The sequence below is a fragment of the Melanostigma gelatinosum genome (genome assembly GCF_949748355.1).
Source record: "Melanostigma gelatinosum genome assembly, chromosome: 15".
Lineage (NCBI taxonomy): Eukaryota > Metazoa > Chordata > Actinopteri > Perciformes > Zoarcidae > Melanostigma > Melanostigma gelatinosum.
In genome coordinates this window covers 6427964-6449077 of record NC_136648.1, presented here as the reverse complement: position 1 = coordinate 6449077, position 21114 = coordinate 6427964, and the positions used below count along the sequence as shown (strand labels likewise).

Sequence of the window (21114 nt, the reverse complement as noted above, 5' to 3'; positions counted from 1 at the left end):
TGCAATGGTTAAAACATGCCAGATCTAGTCGTGGAACGTAAGATCAACTGATTCAAAGGTCTGACTTAATTTGTACATTTCTACTAGGATGAAAAAAACAACAACAACAACAACAATGTATCAATGGTGCAAACAAAATGAAATAAAATGCATAAGCAAGGCAGCAACAAAGCAACATATAAAAACAGGCTAAAGCAGAAGTGGAAACGAGAAAAGAAAGGAGGAAAATAAAGGGGAATTAAAAGGGAACGTGTGGAAGATTCACTCACTAAGGTCATCATCATCATCATCATCATCATCATCATCATCATCATCATCATCATCATCAGCGGCCTCATCCTCCATACCTTTCCCACCACAGCAAAGAACAAAGGGGGTACGGCGTTCCACTACAGCCCGGCACTGTACGCACTTCTTCATGAGGCTGGCACAGTCTGGTGACAACAACACGCATATCGGTCAGAATACAAAGTCCTTTCTATACACAGCGTGTGTGTTTTTATTTTGTTATTCAGCAGCTGGTCAGAAAGATGCAGAGGTGTAACTTACTCTCACAAGCGCACATGTGGCCACAGGGCTGGAACAATACGGCTGCTTTTTTGTCAGAGCAGACTACGCACTCTTCGATCTGCGGAGGGACAAATCAAACAACAAAATAAAAACATCCGCTCTTCGTGGCGTTTCTATTTCTTGGTAGGACGGACAGCGGCACTGCTTCCGATACCTTAGTTCTCGACTGGACCTGATCCTTGCAGATGAGACACTTCTTGACGCGAGGCGAGCAGAGGGAGCAGGTGGCGATGTGTCCGCAGGGCCCAAACAGAGTGTCTCTCTTCAAGTCCGAACACACCATACACTCATCCAGGGTCTCGATGTTGCTGTTCAGAGACGGGCTGCGGGTGCCCACCTGACCGCTGCAACATTGAGAGTAAAACCACAGCGTGAGAGCGCGGAAGGGAGGGTGTAAGAGAACAAAGACAAAGACAGAGACATTACAAAAAGGAACAGACGGAGGAGAACGCAAACAAATGAAAGATTTTTCGCTAAAAAGGGAAATCAATAAGGTTGCTGATGATTTTCCTGAGATGGTTCCTTTTTCTAAGTCAGCGTAGGTGAATAAATATATTAAAAAACATCTCTGTGTGTAGCAAAGGTTTCTTCTAGTTTTAATCGCCAAGTCCATTTGATTTAACAGTTAACTTTTTATTTGGCCACATAAAAGTGAAAAGCAGACGAAATAAATAAAATAGGTCACAACATCTAGGTCTGCTTGTCTGTTCTGATATGACCACAGTCTGATGAAAGCTTTGTTAATCCATAAAAACAAAAAGTTAAACCGCCGTCAAACCACAAATTAAGGATTTCTCACCTCAGTTCTTGTACAAACTACTTGAGCTTTAGACTCGTTAGTGGGTGGATTAGTTGTTTTTTACCTACAGCCCAGGCATTGCATTAGATTCATATACTTTTGTCCGAAGCAACTTACAACAAGTGAAGCTAGTTGTTCCCAGTTTTTACAGTTAGCTAAGCCAACTGTCTTCATATTTAACGGACGGACATGAGAGTGGTATTGATCTTCCCATCTGACTCCTGGAAAGAAAGCAAATAGGTGTATTTCCTAAAATGTCAAACTATCCCTTCAAGGGATGTTTACCTGCTTTTCTCTTTGTGGCACTTGGCCAGAGCCTTGCAGAGGCTGGGGTCTGGACACAGGTCTAGAGGGGACTGGCCCTTCTTGTTACGAATGGTCAGGTCCGCTCCGTTGGCTGCCAGGAAGCAGGCGATGGATGCCGCACTCTTCTTCTCTGCCCCCTGGGTGCCCAAGCCCATGATTAACTGCAGGGAGCCAGACAGACACACAAAAACAGATACATCAGAAGTACATCAGGCACTTTGGACATAAAAGATTGTTTTCAAGTTGAACCCAGTGGGACCGGTGTCTCTCCTCCTCCTCACACATCTGCACGAGAGTAAAGAGCAAAGAGAGTAGGGAGTCCTGATTTTGATATTATTCAGATGGACCGTGCCAAAGTATCATCAGATCATCGCTAATTAGCCAATCAAAGACATGCCTTAAGATGGCTGTCAGGCATCAGGACCCCCCCCATCCCAAGCCAAAATCCCATTAACTGTCCCGTCTCTCTCTCGCTCCTCCAGCTCAGTCGAGCCCAACTCAAAGCCTCTCCCTCTCTCTCTCTCTCTCTTGCGCACAATTTGGGCCTTCCATGTCTGATTGTCTTCAACCAGTAGCTTTTACATCTCTGCTGATGGAGCCACCGGGCCGGCTAATTCAATTCTCATCTCGAAGGGGGGGGGGGAGCTATGGGAGAGTGACCCAACTGCACATATCTCAATTAGGCCTGCTGTCTGTCTCTTCCGCAGGGAACCTGGGAGGGCAGGAAGCAGGATACAAGAGAGCAGGCCGAGAGAAGGAAGTGGGAGGGAGACAGAAGGTGACAGGTAAGTCTGGAGCAGCAGCTAGGCCCCGTAGCCTTAAACTCGTCCCTGGAGGGATTAGTGATGTGTTAACATGAAGAGGGTTCAGGTCGGACACGGCCTCTACGGAGGGACACACTCATTCAGGCTGGTCCAGAGGATGCAGCGAGCTGGTTGGCTGCTCCGTCGGGCTGCTGTCTGTCCCGTCAGTCCCGTCTCTGCACACTCTGGTGTCTTTTAACAGCCCAAAGACAGCTCATATGAACTCTAATGTGTTTAATGAGTCCGATTGGTGTTTGCTAACCAGAATTACGACCCTGCTCCAAACCTAAATTTAACACAGATCTGACACCGTTAGGCTTCAGTATGAAAACATAACCATGGGTGTCATGCGTTTATTCATTAGTTCATGCGAGTTATTATAGTAATACTAGAACCAAAGCAGCTATTGGTAATAACTCGTTGCCCTCTCCATCCCATAAACACTGCTCTTCAATTTCAGATACAGAACAAAATCTCCAGCAAGTTGCAAAAGCCGGTGACTTGTCCAGCGTGTTTCCTAGTGTTTTTCACAATTTATGCTGGGTAATAACCAGACCCTCAACCGGAGGAAAAACAGGTAAAGAATATAAACGGAACAAGACTCTTTTAACGAAGCCTTTTAAAGAGTGGCAGTAAAGCCATGGCAGGCAATCTTAAATTCTCATGACACGCTGCATTCTTGTGTGTGCCTTTTGTGGGCAAATATATTTGGGAATGTTTAAATGAATCACACCCGCCTATTGGACACTGAGGTGCGACATTTCCTGATACAATTGGCCTCAAGTGTTTTCAGTTTGCTGTTTTCTTGTTGATAACTGCATCTCTTGGCTGTTAGACAACGTTTCATTTCACTTTAATGCCGCGATGCCTTGTGATGCCTTAAGATGCCTTAAGGAACCTTGACCCAAGCTAATTACTGTGATCTAGGAGGAACAGTGAGGTTCATAATTGATGTATACGCACTGTGTTCTTGGAGGGTTCCCAGGGCTCCACTTTGCTGACGTCCTGCATATCTTGGAGTTGTCGCAGTTGGGACAGTGTGTGGTGACGCAGTGCCTCGTGGAGCGGCGTGTCCCCGTCCTTGTCCTGCACGTCTAGCTTGGCCTCCGCCCGCACCAGCAGCTGTCAAGAACAACACGTCAACAAACAGCCAGAAACGGTGAAACAACTTTAATTTGATGCTGCAGTGCAAATGCTTCAGTGCTGATCTTTAAGGTCTCTGCTCAGTTCCTCAGTGTTGTACTCCCCAATTATGGAGTGCATTTTTTCTTGAGTCCACAAGATGGCAACGTGGCAATCTCAATCCAATACTACGCCAAATGACTGACCAAGACACTGCCTCAGAGAACATTATCCCGACACAGCATCAATCTGAGGCAGGACATCCACCCGTGTAAATAAAATATGGGGCTGCACCGGGGCTGTTCTACTCCCTTCTGTGTTTAGTCCACAATGAGAAACTGAAACAAAATCTTCAGTTTGTGTTGGAAACGAGGAGAAAAAAAGGTGTAGAAGCACAAGAAAAAGAAGAGGGTCCACTAACCCGGACTATCTGGGTGTGTTGACGCTCCACTGCCAGGTGTAACGCCGTCTGCTGGTTGACGTTCTGGATGTCTAAGTTGGCACTGCCCTTGAAGGGGGAGAGGGAAAGCACAACACACAATAAACATGTGGGCATTTGTGCATACATTAACAACCAACCATAATGAATCACACATATGTATACGTGAATATGACAGGCAAGTGATACATGTAACAGGACCAAAAGAAAAAGTAAAAAATTAAAATAATTGTTGAAAGATTGTAACAACCATTCTGGCTTTCTGTGCCACGGCAGAACCTTCCTGCTTTCCTTCAACCCTGCCGACCAACAAAGTGTCACCTAGGGGGCTGGAAAAAAACGCATTCCTACAATAACGCTGCATGTGATTGTCATTTCCAATTGCGAACACCTCAGCTGAGGAGATGTGGAGGGACGATAAGCATTGTGATCAGGCGGTGTGTGAAATCCCCAAGTAATAAGACTGGCTGGCTGGCTGGCAGGGAATCTGCAGTGCACCTTGTAGTGTGGTGCAATAACTGAATAGAAAGCTGAGCCATCACTGCAAACCAGCCCATTGCAGAGACTTGGGAGGGAAAAGGCCGTCCCCGCTGAAAGGTATAGCTTGCGCAGCGAGCGTTCATGCGTTGGAATGTTGCAGCAACATCGCTGCCTTGCACCATATCCAAATTAACCCAGTTTCCTGCTCGGTCAGGTGACTTTTGCTGTAAACTCCTGTATGTGGTAATCCTGAGAGAGTTAAACCTGCAATCTCAGAAGGGAAAAAGAGCACGAACCTATGATTGCAAGAGGAGGAGGATGTGAGGGCCCAACAGCACTAAAGAATACCTCTGGAGGCTCTGTGAACCGTATGGATTCAATAAAAAAAAGGCACTTATAGCAGCTTCAACTGGTCTATAGCTTGCTGGCTGCAGGGAGTGCAGTGGAAGCTGCTCTTAATGGTCTGTATGCATGCGAGTGCTTGTTACCTGGTGCACCAACAGCTCGGCCACCTCGACATGGTTGTTGAGGGCGGCCAGGTGCAGAGCGGTGTAGCCGTCGTCCTTCTTCTCGTCTACAATCCAAGGCCTCGGCAGTTTAGACAGCAGCACGCGCATGGCACTGCACAGAGGACACACGCGGAGACAAAAGTGAGTGTTTGAATGGCCTGCGCTGGGAAGCATGCCAAAAAAAAAAAAAAAAAAAGCCCAAGAAGATACATAAAGTATGGTCGAAATGTTATAATGTAAACTGCTAAAACGAATCGATCTGTGACTGTATTGTAGCCGGGGACCAGACACAAGCTGCTGGAAGCAAAGACATCGCAGCGCCTGTACTGCTGATACACAGCATATTCAAACACTTTTTTTTTTTTTTTTTTTTTACAGCAGAGCATATCCCATTTTCACACATAGGGACAAGAATACTAAATCAACTTAGGGAGGAGTTGCTTTCCCAAGCAGAGTGTTATTTACATCAAGCTTTGAGTGCCACAAGAGCGCTGTGTGTTATGTTAGAGTACATGTCCCGCGATCATCTCTTCAGTTAAAAAGGGGAAGCCACTTGCCCCTTGATGATATACGCAAACGCAAGCCTATCATTGGGAGGCAAACTGGTAATTATACATTCACTCGGGTCTCCTCCTGGGGTCGAACAGACAGGGTGGGAATTTGAGCGTCGCTGCTTTAACAGAAGTAGCCCGGTGTGGTGGAGAGAGCCCGTCAGTGCTGAGCCACTGAAGGTCATTTAGAGGATGTGTGCAAAGAGAAGCGAGCAAGAGGAGGACTGAGAGAGGGAGTCACAGTGGGGAGAGAGAGGGGAGAGATAGGGAGTCACAGTGGGGAGAGAGAGGGAGTCACAGTGGGGAGAGATAGGGAGTCACAGTGGGGAGAGAGTGGGCGTCACAGTGGGGAGAGAGAGGGAGTCACAGTGGGGAGAGAGAGGGAATCACAGTGGGGAGAGAGAGGGAGTCACAGTGGGGAGAGAGAGGGAGTCACAGTGGGGAGAGAGAGGGAGTCACAGTGGGGAGAGAGAGGGCGTCACAGTGGGGAGAGAGAGGGCGTCACAGTGGGGAGAGAGAGGGAGTCACAGTGGGGAGAGAGAGGGAGTCACAGTGGGGAGAGAGAGGGCGTCACAGTGGGGAGAGAGAGGGTGTCACAGTGGGGAGAGAGAGGGTGTCACAGTGGGGAGAGAGAGGGTGTCACAGTGGGGAGAGAGAGGGTGTCACAGTGGGGAGAGAGAGAGGGAGTCACAGTGGGGGAGAGAGAGGGAGTCACAGTGGGGGAGAGAGAGGGAGTCACAGTGGGGAGAGAGAGGGAGTCACAGTGGGGGAGAGAGAGGGAGTCACAGTGGGGGAGAGAGAGGGCGTCACAGTGGGGAGAGATAGGGAGTCACAGTGGGGAGAGATAGGGAGTCACAGTGGGGAGAGAGAGGGCGTCACAGTGGGGAGAGAGAGGGCGTCACAGTGGGGAGAGAGAGGGAGTCACAGTGGGGAGAGAGAGGGAGTCACAGTGGGGAGAGAGAGGGAGTCACAGTGGGGAGAGAGAGGGAGTCACAGTGGGGAGAGAGAGGGCGTCACAGTGGGGAGAGAGAGGGCGTCACAGTGGGGAGAGAGAGGGAGGCCGACTGTCACTTCCTTCTTGTCATTGGAAAAAAGAGACGTCTGTTTTACTAGTAATAGGAAGCCACACGCGTTTCCATTTCTTATTGGATCATAAAAAGGCAGCAGTGACACATTTGGAGAATAAACAAATAAATAAAAACCTCCATGAGATTCGACTTAAGCTGTAATAATGTTATTAGAAATAAATAAGGGGGAATTGAGCACCCTTCTTCCTTCTAGCTTTAGTTTAGTGTTTGAACTATTATCTATTCACCCCCCAACTTCCACCTCTCTTCCTCCTCTTCCTGCTTTAGCCCCTGGGCAAACATCCAGGCATATGGCACATGAGAAAAATGAAATGAGATGCAGCCTTAATCTAGTGAATGACCAGTTCATCAATTGGGGGATGTGTGATGGGGAAACAAAGGCTGCCAACACAGCTCTTCAACTATTGCAAATGCTGTGGAATATAAAACAAGGCGGCACTTAAAAGTCGTACCCCTGAACTGCTCTTGTGTCTTGTCTGTAGCAAGGTACACAATGTACCTTCAATGAGCATTAAAGCCGCAAAATGCTGGAGGGAACACTTCCAACCTTGATTAACCCTGAATAATCACGCAGGGCATATCTTTGAACTGCGACAAAAGGAGGCACTTTGATATGGCTGAACGGCCCCCTATGCGAGCACCGGAGTGTTTACATAGAGCGAGTTAAAGGGAGGAAATGGGCTCGAGCACAGAGCAAGAAGGCCACAGCTTGCGCAATCAATGAAAAAGCCGTTTACTATTAAGAAGGAGAAAAGAAAGAAATGCTGGCAGGCTTTACAGCTGAAGGTAATCAGGATGGCTGGTTCCCTGCGGGTTTTTTTTGCGAAACCTACATCTTGTCTACCCTCCTTGTGGAGTAATGAAAGAGAGCATCATCAGCACACCCTCTTGAGGAAAGCAGAGGAAGAGGGGCCGAGAGAGGGGGGGGGGGGGGGCAGGCAGTCAGCACCTCTGTACGGACAGAGATCCGGGGCTGCTGTACTGCTGCAGTGATGAACAGCGCAGCACACTGATCCCAGGCTCTCTCTCTCTCTCTCTCTCATTGCACAGAGGCTTACGCACACACACCTGCATTGCTTGCAGCCATCTCCAACCACTTAATGCAGCGAAGCGCCGCTTAAATGAGGTAGCAACCGCACCCACTCTCTGCCTAATCTCACATTCATAATGTGTCGCCTTTGTTACAAAGAATTATTTGCTTGCATACTGTAGATTCACCATCTCGGGGGGGAGACGACTTCTGAGTAATTTCATCCGTGGCGCTCCCACTGGGCACGAGTTGAGACTTAAACAAGCAAATTATTCAAGGCAAGACCTTGCCACATCACATTCTCGCCTGAAGCTGGAACATAAAACTCAATCCCAGTGGTTAAACAGCACTCTTTTAGCTTCTTTTCAAGTAAGACTTTTTTTTTTTTTTTTTTTTTTTTAACTACAACAGTTTCCATCAGAATCAAGGGCAATCGTCCCACACAAAGCCTTTGTTATTTTTGTGCCCACTATCTTCCTTCTATTGGTGCAATGTATAACATTTGTAAGTTCTGGATTGGCTGGAAATATCTCCTATATGTCGAACAAACGCCTGCAACACCATACGGGCAGCCCGGCGCCTCCTAGTGTCAGAAGCAGGCACTGGAGTGCTGGGTAGGTGTTTGCTGGTGTCGGCAGCCCCTCCAATAGAAGTCTAGATTGACAGGCTCCCTGCCACGCTGGGCAAAATAGGCGGACATTAATATTAATGTCCCATACTGGCACTGCTGCATTGCAGTTAAGCCATTTGCTGTAAAGGCAGAAAAAAATTGAGTGCGAATTAAGAACCAATAAATAAATCCTGGTTGTTGTTTTTATCTCTTCGGTAAGCGATGTTAGCAGTGGCCGAGGGTGGTGTGAGAGAACGTGTGAGCCGGCCCTTGAGGTTGGTTGTAAAGTGGGAGTCAGAAAAGAAAAAAAGAGAGTGAGTCTAGTCAGCTCAGGCTGCAGACCTTTTACTGAGCAGAAGAAGCCGACTTGACCTGGGAGTTAACATTTAGACAACTCAGGTTATCTGCTAAGAGAAGCTACTTAGAGTGAAGTGAGGATCACCTTATTGCATCTGAACTTTAAAACCAACGTGACGGTCCGTGTGAACGCTGGAGGACGTGCAGCTGAGAAAAAGGGACGGTAGAGGAGAGACGTGATGGAACTGGGTCACCCTGTGAGAGATCTCAAGAGTCCCTCAGGAGAGCCACACCGGGGCCTGTTGTCTCGGGCTGCAATTTGTCTTTGACCGGGACGCTCTCCGACACTCTCGGCTCTGTGTGTGTTGGCGTTTGTCATTGTATGCAAGATGGCGGAAGTGTGTGTGTGTGCGTGCGATGTGTGGGAGTGTAGGGGTCGACAGGTCCCTTCTGCTGCCCTCGCCTGGCTGAGTGGGGGCACAATAACTTGGGTAGGACGGGGCAAAACGGGAAGAGTCAACAACATCCAGCCCGAGATTAATGGCCGCGCACAAACATATGGTTACTCTGATCTAGGAGACGTGTTTGGCATACCGCCGTCCATTAACTGAGGCTTCGAGCTCAACAAAAGAGATTCAGCATAGGGCTGGGCGATAAATCGATTTAATCGATTAATTCGAATGTGTGCTTTAAGGCGATGTGTTTTATTGAAAATCGAGAAAATCGCCCCCACCCCTCCCCCCGTTGGGTTCCCGTAGTTGAGTGCGCGCGCATTGTTTACAAACGAAAACAATGGCGGCCAGCAGTGAAGCTCTCGTTCTTAAGAGAGGGAAGAATGTGTCTTCCGTGGTCTGGAAATGGTTCGGGTTCGTGTCATCTGACACAGAACAAACAGCCTCAAACAGAGGCATGCCGCCGAGTGGGAGAAGTGGAGGAGGGAGCAGGACCGCGGGAGCACAAGCGACGCTGTCTTCCTGGCAAAAAATATTTAGAAAAAACATGCACTACTGTTTAATACTGTTGGTTATGTTGTGAATGCACTTGATTTTGTTTACATGCACTTATTTACTGTGCACAATATGTTATGTTGATGTTAGATCAGATGTTGGACTTTTGAAAATGTGAATGGTAAAGGGTCACATACATTTTATTTCATGCTGTGTTTGTATCAGTGTATTCAGTTAGAAAAGCTTACTGTCAAAAGTTACATTTGCACAGTTGTTTACAATGGAAGGCTACTATTTAATGCCATTTAATGTTATCTTTAATTTAATTTTATATTTAAATGATTCAGGCAAACAAAAGAGTGACCAAATACTTTTTGTATACTACAGGCACCTTTCTACAATGTTCAGGTTTTGTTTGCACTTTATTTTTATCAACCTACGAGGGAAAATCATCACAAAATAAAATAAAAAATTGTTTTCAACAGCTTCTGTCATCTGCAAAAATTTGTGGGGGAAAAAATCGATTTAAATCGTGAATCGGATTTTTTGTAAAAAAATCGGAGATTTTATTTTTAGGCCATATCGCCCAGCCCTAATTCAGCATCGGAAATTAGCCACCAAAAGGTGCCACCTGCCTTAGGAAAGTGAAACGCTTCATAAAACCGAAAGTGATCAGTGGTTATATGGTCAAACATACTGATCTATTTTATCCACGCTGCCTTCGAGAACCTTAGCTGGTCACAATGTTCCATGAGGTTTGGCTATATATTCCTTATTGGAACAGCCTTTGGAGCTGAGACGACTTCAGAGGATACATGAGGCGTCAGCTCATCGGGGACGGGATCAATACTTTCAGGTCCTTTGAAATAGTGAACCCTGTTCCCAACAAATTATTCACAAACGCAACACACCAACTCTAAATGGAACCCTCCTCTTCCCTCTCTGGGCAGGGAGTCACTCTTCATCATGTGTGGAAGGTTTGGAAGGCACACAGTCCTTAAGTCAGAGGCAGCTGGGAGGGTTAGAGACATGAAACTGATCTTAAAAGATGCTGTTTTGAACGAGAATGTTGGCGTACATATTGCTTGTTTTTGATGATGAAGGCACATCTTACACACGAAAAGGGGAAACTTAACTCTCCATTCCACCGCTGTCTCTAAATAACGCAACAGATATTTGACAAGACAAATAATTTAGGAAGCCTATAATCCCAAAACAAATATAACTGGTTGATTTTTCAGATCCATAAAGCTCATCCTGGCCATCGGTCCAGCCCTAGAAGTAATTAGCTACCAGTTCACCTTGTCATGGCCGCCGCACAGATACTCTGGACGGAGTAAACAAACACAGATAGCGTCCGGACCAGCAGTGCAGCAGAGAGCTGAGGACAAGAACCTAGCTGGCTCCGCTCAATAAAAAAAAAAAAAAAAAAAAGGCTTTCATTACCATGCCGTGAAGAGAATAATTCTCCCTACAATGTGACCTTCCTCTGCCTGCCTGTACCTGAGGCCCCTGAGTGAGCATGCTTTTATTAAGGACTATTTGCATAAACCGGGAAAGGGGGGAAGACGGGCAAGAGGTGCATTTCTATGATGTTTTGGTTATCACTCTGGCTATTCGCCTGTGCCTTGAAGGTTGTTTAGTAGACACCAGGTGTATTTCCAAACATCTCAGGTACAGTTGTCTGTCCATTTGGGGAAGTATGTGGGGGGGGAGGGGGGCCTATAAAGGCTGAGATTTAATCAGGCATAATCATCTGGTATTATGGGCGTCCTGATTCATAGCAATTTATGAAGGGGGCAGCAAGACAGTCAGAGAAGCCCAATGGCGCGTTAAGGTCCCATTGGTTCCAGATGACCCAATTATTCTCCCGTCCTGCTCTTCCTTTGCACTTTATTCTCCTCAGCACCTTGAAAAAGCCTCTCTCATTTCAGCACCGGCCTTTAATAGTCATAATATACGTCCTTTTACGCCAAAAAAGAGAAAACCCGACATAAAAGGATAAAGCGAGGACATGCAGATTATATTAGAATAAAGAGACAGCTAAATCATGCACACTATATTGCTGAATAGCATTATTACCTATAAAACAACCACGTAATTACTGAGCATCACTTTTCGCACAGGCCTGGGTCATAACGTCGTAAAAATGTTGTGCATTCATCCTTAGTCTTTTGGTAGTGCAAATCTGGGGACAGTTGAACAAATATTAATACAACTGAAGTGGAATCAACCTGCTGTATGAAAATGACTCGCAAGTAGTTGACATAAGAGTGACACGACGGAGTGAACACAATTTAAATGTGCAAATTAACCAAAATTGAAAGGTGACAAAACCACAAAGACAGGATTCGATAATAGCACTTTGAACACTTGACTTGACGTCGGACAAAGTGTACAGACCGAGGCAGGGGAAATGAAAAGTTGAAGCTCAAATGACTCATCAGCCAAAAAGACACAGACAGACGTGGGTATGTTGTCACCGGAGCGTCCTCGCTCGCTGACGCCTCTCTCTGCTGTCATCGCGCCTCAAACCGAGCCGCTAATAGAGCAAAGAAAACCATCTGGAACTCATTTTCTACTACTATAGAAATTGAATTCATGAAAACAAAACCTACTCAATATCTGCACCTCTGCATTTTGACAGATCCATACATCCCAGATACTGTTTAACTTAATGTATGTAATCATGTTTTGTTTTTTGATGGTTGCGACTTGTTTGTGCTCGTCCAAAGTGAGAAACTGAACTCATTAATATGCGGTACTAAAAGCAAATTGGGGATTTTATGGCCCCTGTAACTGTTGGAAACCCAAAAACAAAGGCTTCAAAACATCCTTTTCTAAACCTAAAGGTCACACATGCACTACCTGTGCTTTTCTTAAGTCTCAGATGCACACACATTTTTGGAGGCTTTTTTAAAATCAATGGTTGGCTTTACGCAAGTGGACTTCAACTTCTTGCCCCAACTTCCCTAACTTCCTAGGTCATTAGCAGTCTTTATGTTGAGCCACCATCCCATTTGCATCATTTTCAGGTTTTTAGCCACAAGCTCACCCACTCAACAGCATCTAAATGACTTGTTATCTGCGAAGCCAATGACTCATTAACTGCGAGTGAGATACTGGAAGTTTTGTGATTATAAAAGTTCCTTTCAGTTTATATGAAAGAAAATCAGACGTACTCTCCTGGCCGGTGACATTAACTGCACGTGCGTGGACAGACTCGACACCGAGGTACAAAGCAGTAAATAGAACAGAGGGATCGACTCGGGGTTTTTGCAGAGCGGTGGAGAATTCAGTCGCGCTGAAGGTCCTTCGATCGACGGCGACTCAGCAGCGCGCCACGCTGTCACCGCACGGACAGACGATCTGAGAGGCTTCCGTGATCTACGGTCTCACCGCAAGTCTCGCGCTTTAAATCACCCCTCACTCCCTGGCCAGGCCTGCCTCCCCAGAAACGCATTATACTCCCCCCTCCCCCTGAAACAATCATTTCTGTATGTTGTAACCCTGTGAGGGTCCCTTCACCACCAGTACCAGTATCGCCCCTTTAACACACCAGAAATATCTAATTCTCTTCCACAGTAATTGGCAGAACGGATCCAAAGTGACACAAATAAGTTTCCACCTTGCAGCTGATGAGCCTGAATTTTCAGAGGAAGAAGCTGTGGCTGACGAAGCGGTTTGGTAATTAAAATCTATTGTTTGCAGAGGGAAATAATAGGGATCAAAAGGGACTTTTATCAGCTTCTGCCTCCCCTAAGCACAGAGACAACAGGCCAAGCGCCCCAGAGCTGAACACGTCTCACAGCCAACTTGATAATGATGGGGGGAGCCACACAGATAAGGCTCCATAGAAACTACCATGTATTCCACACAGATCCAGGATTCTAGAGGATTGTGCAAAGGACGTTTTCGCCAACAATTTTGCCGGCTCTATTAAGTACAAAACTGGAACATACTAAAGAATATATATTAATAATCAATCACGCGAGTTAAAAATGTTCTCAGTGACATGTTTCCTTGAGTTCTGCATCATGTGAAACCATATTTACTTTACTGCAAGGTCTATGCTGGTGTTTTATGTGCGCTCTCACAGCTAAGAAATATTCAGGACGTGTTTCATAAAAAGCACAAACCAAAGTGCCATCACGGATGTTAAAGTACCATCAAACACAAAAACAAATTATATCACTTATTCCAATACATCAAGTGAATAGATAAACTAGATTTGGTTTTAAACGGGGGGGGGGGGGGGGGGGGGGATATTAAAGATGCCTGACAGCTGTGCTGTGGAGGTACATCACCTTGCGCTGTCATGTTTATTACCTGCATTGCTGAGGCACTTTAAGTGCCACAGATAAATCCTGCTCTTTCTAGGTTTGGCGAGTGGACAAAAAAAATATACCGTCAGAGGTTATAGTGCCTTCACAATGCAAGCTTTTCTCTTTGCATCCTATAGTCACTTTCCCAAAAGCTCTTTATGTCCTTGAGTCCATTCAGGAAGAGATGCACCCCTCCCTGTCCCTCCCTCCCTTGATCCCTCGTTTCCTCTCTTTCCCCTCTATCCATCCGTCCTTCCCTCCCCCCCCTCCCTCTTCCAACATGTGCTGTAGCAACATTGCAGTCAGGACTCAATGTTTCAGCATGCCACAGGACAGACAGAGCATTACAGCACGGTTGAGCTTATCTATTGGCTCAGGGCCACTGATGGGCCCGGCCCTAGGAGGAAGTGTGGGCGTTCTGATTGGTCACAGGGGGATTGGGGCTTGTATCAGCTCGTCCTCTGGCTGGTCTGTTGGACTGGTCCCAGCTCATACAGAGGTGGACACTGGGAGGGCATTCAGGATTGGACGACTTTTCAATCAAGTCACAAGGCACGCTGCAGCAAACTGGTACCCAGGCTTCAATGGGAACACTCTTCAGTGACTAATTTAACTTGAATAAGCTACAACAACATTACATCGAGTCTAATTGAAGAACCGAAGATAATAACAGAGAATACTAAGGAGACACTTGTAATTGCAAAAAATTAATCAGCAGAACCAGTCTCTCTAGACCACATGGAGTAGGTTTTGATAATTGTCCGACATGAGGACTTGGCCTCCCATCGTGGACTACAAAAACTGACTGAGTGCAGTTCACCTGGATTCCGAAGGTTACTTCGACATATCTCTGTGATCGGTTATCTTTTAATGAATTACAGCCAGGCACCTGTGCATACCCTCTCCCCTGACCTAGCTTATCTCCTCCACCATCAGGAACATCACTCTGTAAAAATGGGGAGTTCATAGAGACGGCAGATGAACACACAAACACTCATAGACTAATCACTATACCTAAGTGAAAGCCCGCCTCTAATGTACCATGTAAAACCCTAAGATTCTACCATCACGTATTTTGTGTGTGCGAGCATATGGTGACAAGGAGGGACTCATACATTGTCCTCAGCAGCTTCAACACCTTCCCTGTCACGTCTTTATTTCACCGATAGGGTTGTTGGTCGGTCCATCTGGCTTTCCTCACGTGTATTAACATCTGAAAATCGTACACACTTACAATCATTAAAAAACCAATTCACACTAAGCGCATTAATACAAACTAGCGCACGAGTATACACGCAGCTACTTGAGTGGCTCACTGCCAAACAATCATAGCTGTGGGTGTGTGTGTATGTGTGTGAGTTTGTGTGCGAGAAAGTGGTCTCGCAACACATACGCACCCCTGCAGTGCATAAGTATTTGTGTGGTTTGTCACTCGACGGTTGCATGCGGTGCCGGTAAGGCGCGGTGAAAAGATCAGAGGCGAGAGGAGCTTCCCCTGCAGTGAGGCTGGAGGGAACAATGAGCCGCTGGATCAGAGAGACCGACTGCCACTGGCTTCCCCCTCCAGCACCCAGGTAGGCTGGCCCATTCATAAATCACTTTTATTCCTCCGAGCGCTCTACAGCCTCACCTCTTCAAATGATGCACTGTGTAAAGGGATGAGGAGGGAGGGGCAGGGTGGTCGGCAGAAGAGGGGGGAGGGGGAACAGGAGAGGAACTGACAAGAGAGAGATAGAAAATGCAGGAGGAAGAGCCAGGTCGATGGAAGATGGACTCATTAGGAATGGCTCTAATCCCTCTATGATGCTGACTGGTGGGCAGCCACACAGACCTAAAACAAGCTGAACGACCGAACAAGACTTCACCAGCAGAATTCCCGTTACGAAACTTTCCAATCCGAGAGGAGATCTGCATCAAAGGGATGAGCCCTCGTTACATGAAACAAACCAAAAACTCATGTTTTATAGTTTCACAACAAGGAATCACAGTGGAAGAAATCAGTCTTTCTGAAATTTCTCTAAATGTCAAAGCAAAAAACAAATCTCCACGAATTAATCTTAATTAAGTACAAATAACAAAAACTAAATGATTGATTGTATTCACCCCTGCAAGTCAATATTTGGTGGAGACTCATACAGCCTCGACTCCATGTGTGAACACTGAGCTCTGTTATGGTGCATGAGATCAGGGAGAAACCAGCCATTCTAAAGTCCTGCTACAGATTCTTGATCAAAAGCCTGCTGCAGAGAATTACCCTCACAGCAGGCGGCTGCCACCATCACTACGCTTCACGGTGGGGGACTGTGTGTTTTTGTTCGACTTGCACCAAACACGGTATTCACTCGTTGACTCACCAGCGGTGGACCTAGCGGATGGAGTTGCTACATCACTTTACGTCACACACGGTGATTTTTAAAACACCACAGATGTTTTAGAAACAGGATCAAGAGCAAATACTCCTGCAGCTTTTTTTATTTAATTTTTTACGATAATTAATGTTGCATTTTTTCCATCCTCTGAACAGTAATCTGCTTTATAATTAACTTTTAAAATTTGAATGGAGATATGGGAGAACAACACGTCCCGCCCCTTCATCCAGTGAAAGGAAGCATTCGTCGACCCTCTTCTTATTGATCGATTAACTGCTCAGCTAAGCATTCAGCCCCGCGCTATTCATCATGGCGGGACGATGTAAGCCGCGCGGCAGAGTTTCAGGGGGCAGATGGGATGTCGGGATGTAATTGAGATTAAACTGGTGGGTTGGGTGGCTGGAGAGCAGGCAGGGTGGAGACGCACTGGGGATACACTACACATCATCGGTGGAGATGGTTAGAAACCTTAACCGACGGAGTCGGGAATTAATGAACACCATCGGGTTCAAACGCACGTGTACAGTAAAGTGCATGTACTGTGTGGGAATTTACACACAGTAGGGAATTAAGGCTGTTGGGCACATTCAGTTTTAAGTGGTGTGTATACTTAGACACTCCAGGGCAATAACAGGCGGACATTTATAAAGCCGCAAATTATGCATTTTTGATTGGCCGTGTAAGGTCACGTTTTGAGCAGACGCATTAACTTGGAATCCATTTTGACTCTCAACTGGTCAATTCCTGTTAACAGCCGTAAAGATAAAGCAATCGAAAAGCTATAAATTGCAGCGACAATGCATTAATTAAATTGCAATTTATGCAGAATTATCTCCGCCATGAAAGAAAAAGAGATATTACTGCAGAGTGAGGGTAGAATGACTGGGAGCTTGTTAAAAAAGGCTTATCAAATCAAGGAACAGAGAATTGGGTGACATTTTATTCTGGATTATGAAAATACACTTTGACAGATGTTCATGCTGTATTGAGGGCGTTTGTGCGTTTTAACAATCTCATTCATTTTAAACCGAAATGCCACAGCCTGGTTTCTACATGATTACCTTAAAGAGCACTGCCTCACACTTACTGGGGCGTCGTGCAGTTGAAATGCAGGTTTGGCGTAAGCAAGAGGACTCGTGCGCTGTCTTGAGGTATAAGAGGAGAGTGTGAGAAAGAGCGGAGGGCACAGAGGACGTTGCTTCTTTATAGTATAGATGTTCCCCGCAATGAGACCAACTAATTAAACAGATCCTTCAGTGGCCGCGCCTCGGGAAAGCTTGAAAAATACACTTGAAAATGAATGAGCTCAAAAAGAGGAGAAAGCAGCCCAAACTTCTCAACGCAGCGGAGGTAACGTTGCCCCTCATCTCCCTCTGCATTGCCAAAAGCAGTCTAAAAAAAATAAATAAAATGGGGAAAAAAAGTAATATTTCATGCTGTTCTGCACTACACGTTCACCCTTTTCCCTCTCCTCCATTTCTCAGACATGCGGTGGTTGTAAGTGTAGAGGTGAGCACACGGAAGCTCTTCTGTGAGCAGCGTGTTGGAGCTCCGTTAGAAGAGAAGACCGATAGAGACTGGGGGTGGTCAAAAGGAGACAGCGAGTGAGGGGGTGGTATCAGGGGAGGAGGTGGTGGAGCTGCTGGTGAAGGATGTAAAGCAGGGGAGGAGGAGGAGGGAGGGGGAGAATCAAGAATATACAAGTGGAAGCACGAGACACCACTTTATTTGGAGCTACTAAAAATAGCGCAGCAAATGGTAGCAGAGGCTAGCTGGCCCAGCGCTGCTCCTCTCTCTCCTTCCAGGCTGGTGGAATCGATAGGCAGGGAGCTGGAAGGGAGGCTTCCCGGAGCAGTTGCTGGGGGGGGGGGGGGGGGCAGGGGAGGAGCAGAGTGGAGTGGAGCGGAGCGGGAACTATTTTTTGCACTGCTTGACTAAATATGGTCAGGGAGGTGGTGAGACAAGACACAGGAGCAGCCCGGCAACAGGGGCCGAGGAGTGCTTCAGATGCTTGGCTTCCCCACAAAGTGCTAACTGTTCAGCTTAGCCCTCTGCACTGTGGGGTAGCAAGCCTTTGGCTGCTTGACCTTATGTCCCTAATTTGCTGCCACGGTGTTCTTCCTGTGCTCTCTGCCCCCCCCCTCGCCCCTCGCCCCCAGAAAACTGCAGCAGCGTCTCTACTTGATCTTTCCCTAGTAAATAAAGGTGACCCTGGAGATGCACTATTAAGAATGCATAAGCTGCATGTTGAAGATTCGCAAGCGCAAAAAAATATAAACGTAAAACTCCAAAAAAATACCAAAAAGATATTGCAATGTGCTCTGCCTCTAGTCCCTGACAGTGGTAATCAAATGTACATGGATCGCAAGGGACTATTAAAAGTGCAGCTGTCTTCTACCGCAGAGGCACAGCTACGTCTTCTTTAAATACCGCGATCAGAATTCTGCTCTCAACCCATTCAATAAACTCCCTCTTCTAAGCTGCTGTGTAAAGTTCCACTGAACAATAAAAGCGCATTTTAGGAGCAGAATGAAGCTATGGGGCTGTGTGTGTGTGTGTGTGTGTGTCGATGGAATGAGAAAAAGGTTGGTACACTTTCTGCCTTCTCCACCGACCAGGGCATCCTCCCAGCTTTCTCCCTCACAATGCACATGATGGGGAGGAGAGTGCTGCAGATTTTTTTCCCCCTCCTTCCCCCCCCTTCTCTCTCTGCCTCCCCCTTTTCTTTTTTTTTTTTAAATGGCAGCTCTACGTCTTCCTCTTCTAAAAGGTATGACTTGTGTTTGAATGGGAATGTGTGTGTGCTTTCTCTCCTTTTCCCCCCCTCGTTCCCTCCCTGACTCTGGCGCTCAACCCGCCCGCCACCACCCCTCCTCCTCCCCCCATAGAAGCTGATTCAGCGAGTCAGGCGTGCACCCGGCACACACGATGGCTGCAGCAGCTGGAGCGCTCTCTAGGTCATTATGGCTCTCTTCACTACGGGAAGAGGAGGAGAGGAGGAGCGGCTCAGATAAGAAACTGATCTGACAGGTAATATATGCTCTTCCTTCGCTCTTTCGGACGGAGTTTACCCCTGACGGGCCTTGACGTCTCCTGTCCCGTCTCTTCACTCTCTCTCTCTCTCTCTTCTTCGGATGCGATCAGTTATTCAGCGCATGGTTCGCCGGTGAGTCGCGGGGGAGTGGAATGCACTGTTCTGCAGCAGCGGCAGCACTGGGACAGAACTTAACCAGAGACAGCCTTTGAGGTTTTTTTTTCTCTTGTCTTGTCCCTCTTGTCTTAAAAGAAGGAAAGAAATAAAGCTTTTTTTTTTTTAAATATGGAGAGAAAGAGGATGCAGGTGGCGATGGAAGAGGGAAAAGGGAGGCTGGGGAGTTGCAAAGGTCCACATGGATTTTAGCCCTGTTTTTTTTTTTGCACTCTCTCATCTTGTTCTTTCTCCCTCCCTCTCTTGTCTTGCACTCTCTCTCACTCGCCCCTGTGTTCCTGGCACTGGCCGGACATGCTGCAGCAGCAGAGCTCTCTGGCTCATTAGGCTTCATGGTTGCAGCTCTGCCGCTGTCTAATGACGGACTCGTTAACTCAGACCTGCACCGGTGTGGAGAGATGTTCCCTTATGCAAGTCGCCCTCTGCGTCCGACACCTTCCAAGATGGGTTTTTTTGCCACCATGACTAAGGATACTATAATTACTGGGACTTTTTAATGTGTTCTTTTTTTGTCTGTTTGGTGGTCTTACCAGACCGCTTTTCAATTTAACTGATGGGCTGGGGGTGGGCGGGGGCGCACTGCCATTCTAAAATTGATGGGAGGTAAGTTTGAGGACACGTCACACTTTGAGGTCCAAGGTTGGCTGATTGGGGCAGAGGGATGGAACGTGTCGACCGGAGGGATGACGAAGCATCAGAATAATGAACAGCGGGCAGGTCAGGAGTGCTGAACGGGGTGGGGGGGGGGGGGGGGGGGGGGGGAGAGATTGACGGCACACAGCTGTGAGAAGTGTATTAACACAGATGTGGGTGGGGTGGGGGGGTGGGGTATTGGGCAGCAATGGTTGGCTGAGTAGATGTGTATAACCAGCTGAACCCACAGCACTTAGGGTAGTAGCCCAGTTTCTTCTTCTTCTCTCTCTCTCTCTGTGTAACGGATTGCTGTAGGCTAGGCAGGGCATGCAGGGCACACAGTGCTGCAGTGCTATCGCCCAAACCAGAACAGGCACCACACGTTCCTCCAACCTTCATCCCGCTGAGTGTCGGAAGGAATTTCAGCCCCCCTCTCTCTCTGCTATTTGCTCACCCTATCGGGTGGCTGTGACATTTCCTAAACAGGACGTCACACCTTTAGGACCAGGACTCATCCACCAACTGTCACCTCCAGTTCAACCTCCCCTCATTGCTATTCCAAAGCCTTCCGCTGCAAAAACACTGCAGCAATTTTTTTCCCCCTGTTTATTCCGTTTCTCCGCCAGCAAGTCTCGAAACTCAAATTGAAGTTGGTCTTCCCTGATCCATTTTTTTTTTGTTTTACACCAGTCGCCTCGGCACGCGGCCGGCTGGCCAGCTCAGCGCGGTTGGAGGCATTGTTGACTTGTGGAATGTGTTGGTCTGGGGCAAAGACCAACAATGGTTGCAAATGGTTATTGACCCCCCCCCCCCCCCCCCCCCCACCACAGACAGGTGAGGGTTGCTCAGAGAAAAAAGGGAAGTGAGAAAAGATTACCATTAAAACAGTGATCTATGTGTGTGGGGGGGGGGGGAAGAAAGAGAGCGAGCGAGCGAGCGAGAGAGAGAGGTGGGGGTATAGCCAGGACAAATCCACAAGTGCTGAGTGGGCATTAACGCCTTCATGTGACCTATGGCCTGCCTATGCA

General features: G+C 47.1%; 1 protein-coding gene across 4 annotated transcripts in view; it reads right to left on the bottom strand.

Moving 5' to 3' along the window:
* mib1 (MIB E3 ubiquitin protein ligase 1) overlaps positions 1-21114 on the bottom strand; it is a 50037-nt gene that overhangs the window by 6647 nt on the left and 22276 nt on the right. For 2 of the 4 annotated variants that reach the window (XM_079285082.1, XM_079285083.1), the window contains exons 13-19: positions 5008-5140; positions 4022-4108; positions 3442-3600; positions 1655-1836; positions 725-914; positions 550-628; positions 270-434 (exon numbers count right to left, since the gene is read on the bottom strand). In XM_079285082.1, coding sequence (XP_079141208.1) covers positions 270-434; positions 550-628; positions 725-914; positions 1655-1836; positions 3442-3600; positions 4022-4108; positions 5008-5140 — 995 coding nt within the window. The remainder of the gene's footprint in view (positions 1-269; positions 435-549; positions 629-724; positions 915-1654; positions 1837-3441; positions 3601-4021; positions 4109-5007; positions 5141-21114) is intronic. The other 2 variants (XM_079285084.1, XM_079285085.1) reach the window with 1 other exon arrangement.